The sequence below is a fragment of the Copadichromis virginalis genome, linkage group LG3 (genome assembly GCF_057382275.1).
Source record: "Copadichromis virginalis isolate Kocher_CV1m ecotype Utaka linkage group LG3, C_Virginalis_male_GT1.1, whole genome shotgun sequence".
NCBI lineage: Eukaryota > Metazoa > Chordata > Actinopteri > Cichliformes > Cichlidae > Copadichromis > Copadichromis virginalis.
In genome coordinates, this window is record NC_140620.1 from 40345606 (window position 1) to 40354684 (window position 9079).

General features: G+C 39.3%; 1 protein-coding gene across 1 annotated transcript in view; it reads left to right on the forward strand.

The window, feature by feature from the left end:
* Positions 1–5475, forward strand: part of LOC146714742 (sialoadhesin-like) — a 40859-nt gene extending 35384 nt beyond the window's left edge. Inside the window, exons 8-13 of the mRNA XM_085440379.1 lie at positions 2289–2555; positions 2655–2908; positions 2992–3010; positions 3079–3378; positions 4389–4646; positions 5204–5475. Of these exons, the coding sequence (XP_085296505.1) occupies positions 2289–2555; positions 2655–2908; positions 2992–3010; positions 3079–3378; positions 4389–4646; positions 5204–5475 (1370 nt within the window). The remainder of the gene's footprint in view (positions 1–2288; positions 2556–2654; positions 2909–2991; positions 3011–3078; positions 3379–4388; positions 4647–5203) is intronic.
* Positions 5476–9079: the final 3604 nt, after the last annotated feature.

Genomic DNA, 9079 nt, shown 5'->3' on the forward strand with positions numbered 1-9079 from the left:
TGTGGCACAAATATAACGGTGTACAGAAAGAGCTGAACGCACAGGGGAGAAATGTTGAGAAGCGCAAGCAACACATTGCGAGCAAACGCAAAAGAAACGAAAAAAAAAACATTGCGAGCAAACGCAAATGCAAAAACAGAGCGAAAGGGGCTGCTATTGTGTGTGTGTGTGTGTGTGTGGATAACAGCAAACACTGAAATACATTTTTGCACGCAGCAATTCATTTTGTTCACTCAAATTTAGCTTTTCTTTCCTCAAAATCAAATTCTCCTCAAAATGCAACACTTGCACCTGCAAAGGTAGCACGTGTGGGTACACTAGCATACTTTTCACAGGGCTAACACATCGAAGACATCGTTAACAGCTTCTACAATCACATAGAAGCTGTTTTATAAAGTTTTATAAATTTTATAAGTTAGAAACCGGACTGTGAATCAAATTTAATTTGCACAATTCGAGACTCACCGGAGTTAATGTATTGCTCAAACAATACATGAACTCTGTAGCTCAACACACATGGTAAATGGACTGGTTCTTTCTACTCTCCTGGAGTACTCAAAGCGCTCTATACAACACACCCATTCACACAGGCACTACTATCTATACTTTAAGTGCTTTCTAACTATCAATCATACGCATTCATACGCCATAAGTATCTTGCCCAAGGATATTTGGCATGCAAACTAGGGGAGCCAGGGATCGAACCACCAACCCTCCTGAGCTACAGCCACCCCACCACAGCAGTTTTGTGTATCTGCAAAACAAAATCAGTGCTCAAAACTACGTTTCATGGAGTTCTTTTACCCTTTAAACACAGTGCAACATACAGAGAAATTTACCTTGCTGCGTGCAGAGAGCTGCAGTGAAAGAAAGTTAACATGAGCAGTGCAGCGGTGCATTCATGGTACATGGGAAAACTCAAGACTTCACTAAAGATAAAACAAAATTAAAATTAAAATAAAATAACAACCAATAACCAATAATACATACCAGGACCAGGGTGAACTTTGAACTTGTAGGTGGGAAACAGAAGACACGGAAATATACAACCAGTTTCCAGTTTACATTAATTTATGCATCTGAAAACCAGAATAAAACATTTAAATAAAATTAAACAGCAATATGTAAAAATCTCTCTCTCTGTCTAGTTCAGGTTAGTTTGAAATTTTATCTGTGGAAACTACAAGTTAACCTGTGTTAGCTCCTTCAGGGTTAACCAGCTTTCTTTCAGCTGCTCTTCAAACTTTGATCAATATGAGTCGACTCAGTTTACTCACTAGACCTGCAGAGTGGCTGGTTAGGAATAATCAGTAACACAGTGAGTTACCAGTACAACACCAACACAGTGGATGGAATTACAACACTGAACGCACAAAATCAGCTGTCCACTTATTTACAGAGAAAACCTTCCACAGTCACAGTCTGGTGTGGAATCAGTTCTTGGATTATGGGGGAGTGGTATCACAGTTCAGAAGTGTGAGTCAGTTTCCTGATCTCTGGAATATGAGTTGATCCAGCAGGAACAGAAGATTTCAGTGGAGGTTCAGATCTCCTAGGCGTGGATCACCATCAAGATTCAACAGTCTCAGATTTCAGTTCTGAGATCTGCACTCGGCTAATAAACCTGATCTGTTTTGCAACACAAACACTGAAGTCTTATTCCAGCATTCCTAACAGCTCAGCTGGAAATCACATCCAAACTGCTCCCTGCAATGGCATTGGTGAAGTTGACTGTGCGTATTAGTGTGCGACAGGAAATGTCAGCTTCCACAGCAAAAGAATATAAAACACACTTACTAGGTCTCATCTTAGCTATCAGAGGCTTCAACATCAGATTTAGTAAAGAACACAAGGACATAACGTGCTAACTGACACCAAAGCAAACGAACTGTTACTCACCAAATTCCAATACACCAAAAACAAAAGTAAAAAACAACACCAATGAAATGATAACTGCTCACACTCATTTAGGAGCAATTCTCACATGTTCAAAATACAATCAGATCATATTGACCTGGGTTGCTTCCTCATTATTGATCAATAAACTCAGTCATGCTTCAAATGAATTATTTGAAATGTGCATGTATGTAATAAATTAAAATACACAAAAGTAAACAAAAAAATTCACTGTTTTGATCAAAAGAGTAATACAGAATATTTTGTGTGACACAGTTTGTTTTATCTCAACTATGGTTTTGTGATATTTGATCATTTACATGTTTCCATCTTTAAATTGTTCTGATTCAGTCATTTTTACTTTTATGTTCTTGTTCTAAACTGAACTGCAGCGAAACCAAAGCCTGAACTGAGAGCTGATAGGACAGCTGTTCCAGTAGGGGGCAGTGTGACCCTGACCTGCTCTGTGAGCCCATCATCATCATCATCATCATCATCTGGATGGAAATACTACTGGTACAGAGATTGGAAATCTTATCAACCTGTGAGAAATGGACAAATCAGTGTCTCAGAGGGAGGACGCTACAGCTGCAGAGGAGGAAGAGGAGAACCAGTTTACTTCACACAGTTGAGTCAGTTAGTTAGGATTGACACAACTGGTGAGTTTAAATGTAACTTTCTACAAAGCACTACATCTGATGGTAACTGAACCTTTTGTCTTTCATGTGTTTTTATTGTACTTTCTTGAACATTAACAGTGTCAAACAGGCCTGTTGTGACTCTGCATCCAAACTGGTCTGAGATATACAGAGGAGAGACGATCACTGTCAGATGTGAGATCCATGGAGGAGACACTGAGTGGAATTATGAGTGGAAAACAAACAGCAACAGAAAACCTCAAAATCTAAATGAATACAGGATTATTTCTGCTTCATCATCCAACAGTGGAAACTATCGCTGTAAGGGCAGAATGAAAAGTTCACAGCATGAAACAACAGAGTGGAGTGATTCAGTCACACTGACAGTTTCTGACAGTAAGTCATGTTTGCTTTAAGCTGTTTGAACACTTTGTAAAATGTGTTTCTGTTCATATAGACTGAGATTATTATTCTTTGTATAAACTGAGCTCACTGTTCAGAGACTGTACTACATGTTCACTGAGAGAAAATCTTTGTTGAACAGATGAACCCCGTCCTGTCCTCACTGTGTCTCCATCATGGCTGAGTCCTGGAGCCTCAGTAACTCTGAACTGTGAGGTTGAACATCCGTCTGCAGGATGGAGCTTCTACTGGTATAAAGCTGTTCCTGATCTATCAGAGAAATCCTCCAGTTATGAGCTGCTACCTGATGGCAATAGGACTGCACAGGACTCCTACATCATTCATGGACAGACACACACAGCAGGATATGTGTGCAGAGCTGGAAGAGGAGACCCAGAGTATCACACTGATCACAGTCAACCAAAGTTTGTCTGGTCTGCAGGTCAGTTTGTTTCTCTGTCCTTTCAATGAGCTCATGTTAGGTCATCATTTTTATTCACAAGGATTTAGACCATTAAAATCTCATCTCCATGACAACCATTTATCTCCGTTTATATCAAAACTCCCCAAAAGAAGAACTGAACTGAATGTTTTCCTTTCTCTCTGTGATCAAACCAAACTGAATTTATTTTCCTTTTCTTATTTTTCAGTTTTATTTAATGTGATAACATGAAAAACAAAAGACATCTATGAGATTTTAAATGTTTTCTATTTGAATACTTTTACTTTGATATTTAAACTCATGTTTCTGTTTGCACTGATTATTTTTACTTAGTGCACAGACAGGATTTACACAGTTAAGACTCTTTGTTTAGTGCTCAGGTAGGTGTTCAGATAAAAAAGTCAAATATAGTTAATAAAGAAACAAAGATGTCAGCAGGCAGGTTAACAGCTCTGACAAATACAAGACAAACACTGACTACAGATGGACGCTAGAAGAAGACGTCACAAATAACAGCTGCTGTTATTGTTCATTTAAAATATACTTCAAAGGTTTTTAGTTTTGGTCCTGCTGCTGCAAAATATCTCACTGTAGAAGGAATCTGTGAAACAGACAATATCACAGAATTATGACAGAAACATTACAGCAAATGACTGAAGTGTGTTCAGAGTGATCTGTATCAGGTGGATGATGCTGAGAGTGATGACTCAAAGCTCATGATGTCACATGACGTGTACCAAGCTCTACATGAGCTGCCAGCAGATAAAGCATGTGGGTTAGATCATCTTAAACATGTCAGTATTCGGCTCCTTTGTTTTCCATTGATTTGACTGTCTGTGTGATTCAGGGCTTGTTGTCAGACTCAGTGTTGTCTCACCAAACAAACACTTTATCATTTTGAACTATTAAATTTGATTTTCAAAACAAAAGCTTCAAACAAATATTTTCACTGTGATCTTTTGAATCCTAACATCTGTGAGCTTTGTCTCTTCACTGCATGTTGTTTCCAGATGTTCATTCAGCAGCGTCTCTCACAGTGAGTCCTGACAGAGTGCAACACTTCACCTCTGACTCTGTCTCACTGACCTGTGAGGGAAACTTCACTGAGTGGAGAGTGAGGAAGTTCTCTGAGGACGGCCGACTCTCTGACTGTAGGAGAATGACTGGATCCACATGTAACATCCACACATCAAAGTCACATACTGGAGTGTACTGGTGTGAGTCTGGATCAGGAGAGTTCAGCAGTGCAGTCAACATCACTGTACAGAGTATGTTATTATACATTTACTTCTTGGATCTGAATGATTTAGACGTCACATGAACATTTGTCTCAGCTTTGCTGTATGTGAAGTAATTCTATGTGGCAAAACAAACAAAAATGAGAATTTCAGACAATTTCAGGCAACGAAGCATCAAAATATTCTTGGTTGTTTGTCTAATTTCTCTTCATCCGTTCATAATCCAGTTTGTCATAATTTGTCAACAGTATTTTTTATTTTCTCTGTCAGAATAAAACTCAACAAAGCTCAACATCTCTGTCGTCAGATTAGATGAACCTTTAATGTCTCAATTCAGAGAAATTTGGGAAACACGTCATGCAAAATAACACAAACAGACAAACATTTACAATTTCACCTTCAACCATTCAATAATGTCACCGTCAATAATTTGACTCCTGCAGGGAACATCCCAACTATATTTCCAGTCCTCATAATCACTCAGAAAACCAGATCTGCATGTAGATCATGAGACACGACTCACAGCTTTTTCTCAAAGTGTGCACCAGCTGGTCTGACTGAAACAATTGTGTGTGATTGTTTCACAGATGATGGTAATGGTCCTATCCTGGTGAGTCCTGTTCATCCTGTGACTGAGGGAGCTTCTGTTAGTCTGAGCTGCATTTTGAGAACACAAAAAATACTTTCCAATGTGTTTTTCTATCACAATGACAAACTTATTCAAAATGATCCCCGAGGGGAGCTGAAGATCTCTGCAGTGTCAAAGTCTGATGAAGGTTTCTACAAGTGTCAGTACTCAGGAAGAGAGTCAGCACAGAGCTGGATGTCAGTTAAAGGTGAGCAGGATCAAAACATTTGATGTGTTTCTGTAAATGAGTTTCATGATTGAGAAATAACATCATATTATCTCTTTTAATGTTTAAATCCACCTGGATCTATTTAGTCAGAACTTTATAAAACTATTATGTAATATCTCTAAATTGTCAGGTTTAATATCATTGTGATTCAGGACTTATGTGTGGGACTCAGGTGAAAACAGCAGAGGATGTAATCAGTCAGTTTCTTTATCAAACAAAGGATAATTCATTTAACAAAACAGATTGCGAGCTTTGACTCAGTCAACAAGAACAAAACATAAATGAACCTAAACTTAAGGAGCAAGTCCTACAAAAACATCTTAACTGAGGTGAGAGAGACAGGCCAGAGGAGCGGACATAACAGTGTGAGGGCGGCAGATCTGTGGGAGAGGAGAGAGCAGTTAGGGCAGGAAATCTGAGGGAATGTGACAAGACAGAGAGTGTTCATAAAGTGGCTGCAACAATGCCTTACTTGGAGTCCAGACTAGCTGGGTTTAGTGGATGAAGGCAGAGGTCTGTGGAAACTGCTGAACGATGGGCAGGCAGGCAAGTGAGGAAGAGGCTCCGAGGGGGGCAGCGGTGGTGGTGAATAGGGGGGTAATGATCCAAGGTGGCAGGCGTCTGACTGGAGGTGAATGATGGCATGAAAACAAATCTTGAAGCAGGAAGAAACTGAAACAAGGGGAAAATCTGTTAGCATACAAACTTTATTTTCCTAGAAAGGATCCCAGCAGACCTGCCTGGTTACCTCACTGACGAGCTGCAGTCATGTTAACTATCCATTAACATTTGGCTTACAGCCACCGAGGTCTTCAAGGTCAACTTTATGACTAAAAAAAAATCCTTATAACACAGAAACTATGATTCTTACAAAGGTGTTGTGTCTTGTCAACATATAGAAAGTAATGTATAAAGATTTAAAATATCATTTGTTTGACCTCTGACCTCAATTTTACATTTCTTATCGCCCTTTCTTGTCATGTTGAAAAAAATCTGCCTTTGGACTTATTTTTGCTGAACTACAAACTTCTCACAGTACAAATAAAACAAAATAAATACACTAAAAATATATATTTTTTTCTTTTAAAGCAAATACTGTCAACAGAGTGAGCTGCCTTAGCAGAAATTTGTGCTCTCTGTGTTTGTTTTATACTTTATTAATAATTAATTATTGTTTGTTGTTGCAGTAACTGTGTCTGGAGCTGACAGCTCTTCATCTCCTGTGTGGTTGATGGTTGGACTGGTTTGTGGAGTCTCTCTCATTATTATTCTCCTGCTCTTGTTGTGTCACTGCAGACAGTCCAAGTGTAAGAGCCTCTTCTTTTCATGCTGTATTAGAGAGTTTATTTACTACATACACTTTAATTATTCACACATATACATGTATTCTGATCTCATGACACTAAATATCAGTGGAACAATTTATACATGACAAACATGTGTAATAACATTTGTCTCTTTCACAGATTCCTGCTTCACCAGGTTGGTAAAATACTTTTTATTATTATTTTAAACAAACATCAGTTACTTTTGAGTTTATTGTGTTTATTTCCTGTTTTAGGTCGATCCAGTCTGAGAGTCACAGTCCGGGCTCCTCCACAAATCATGGAGTCAACCAGAATGAAACTCATGTTTACGACTCTCTTCAACATGGTCAGTGTAATGATAACAGCAAATCCTTATTTGCCTAGTATCATGTTTTATGCTGTTAATACTCCTAGACGGTAGGGGGAGCTAGAGAGCAGAGGGAGTTACCTCGGAGTAGACTGTGATGGCGAAGCTTTGTTTACATGTGAACCACAGTTCGACAAAATACCTTCTCTTCAAGTAATGGTGTCATTCTTAAGAACCCACAACAACATAAAGAAACAAGACATGGGGTCCGTTCTTCGTACCTCGCTAAGTAAGTTAGCTGGATTTGATTGTTGATCCGTAAGCGTAAACCTGCTCGGGAGCAGGCTTACTTTATGTAAACAGGATTAGATCGCGGGAACTCAGGTATGTCCACTTCATTTATACGAAAGCAACAGCGATATTTTACCACTGTTTTTCCATAAATAAATATTATCAATGTAACTAAAGTTAATGCAGTTTGATCCTTTTATTGATTCCATACAGATACATACAGGTCATTTCCTAAAAAAAGGGAAATGTACTATTAATCATTCTATTTCATGTATTTGATTATTACAGATGTAATTCATATTTTAGAGTACCGTAGTAATAGTAAATTACTTCGTGTAATCAAGATGAGAGACCACGGCTATAAAAGTGAAGGTGGATTTGGGAAGCCTGTCGCAGCCATGTCCTGTCCGTATACGCGAGCCACCCATTGCGGAAGGTGCAAGATTGATAAGGAGAGTTTTCAGAATTCAGCGTATATTGCGGGACAGACAGGATCCTTTAGCTCAGCGCGACAGTGTGCTCATAGAGAGATATCGATATTCCCGTGAGGGTATTATTTACTTAACCAACTTGTTGATGAGGGGGTGCAGGACCACCACCTGTCTTTTTTTGCTCTGCCCTTTTCTTGGTTGCTGTTATAAACAAACAAACAGATTATTTCAGGGTCTCTTTCCAAGAGACGAAAAGCAGTATAAGTGATAAATATTACCATTCTGTAGAATATTCTTATATTTCACTTTTACTTGTTCCCATGTTCTAGTGGGTCCTGTTGTGGCTCTAATGTGAAAGAGGATATAATGTAATATAATATAATATAATATAATGTAATATAATATTGGATAATATAGTGTAATATAATAAATCTACCCTACCGCCTACTGGTGTTGGCCAGAGGGGCCGATGGCGCGATATGGCAGCCTGGCTTCTGTCAGTCTGCCCCAGGGCAGCTGTGGCTACAACCGTAGCTGCCTCCACTGTGAGAGTGAATGAAGAGTGGCATTGTAAAGCGCTTTGGGTGCCTTGAAAAGCGCTATATAAATCCAATCCAATTATAATTATTATTATTAAATTACTTACGAGTTTAATTTGTCAGCAACTTTCTGCCAGCCCTCTCTCCTTGCTTTTGCAGCCTTTGCAGTGTTCCCTTGCGTTTTAATTAAACTCTGAAACTCCTGAAATCCCTCAATCAAGAGTTCTTGCTCTGCTGCCGAAAAATACTGAGCGCGCTCCTTCGACATTTTCGCCGACCAATCAAAGGGTTGCCGATCAATGTTTCTACTATCAATGCGTAGCCCCTGTTAAGCCACCCAGTGATCTCACATTACTTCATCCAGCTATACTAACCGTCAACAACAGGTGTGTTCGGAGAACCGGAATAGCGAGCTCAAAGTTGGCGCGATGATTTGATCTTGGATGTGTCATTTGATCTTGGATGTAGTAAGCGAGGTACGAAGAACGGACCCATGGTGTCAGAAGATGGACTTGAAGAAAGGTAACGGACTACAATATAGCAGTACCGACGGATCAGCTTAGCAGTGAACGTAGTGTAGCTAACTCGCCGAGGGAGAGAAAAGAGACCTAGCGACGTAAGCATGGACGGCTTACACCCACCACCGATTCTTCAGTTGACTGGAAATGTGGCTGAAAATTGGAGAAGATTTAAGCAACGTTTCACGTTGTACCTATCAGCAATTGGACTTG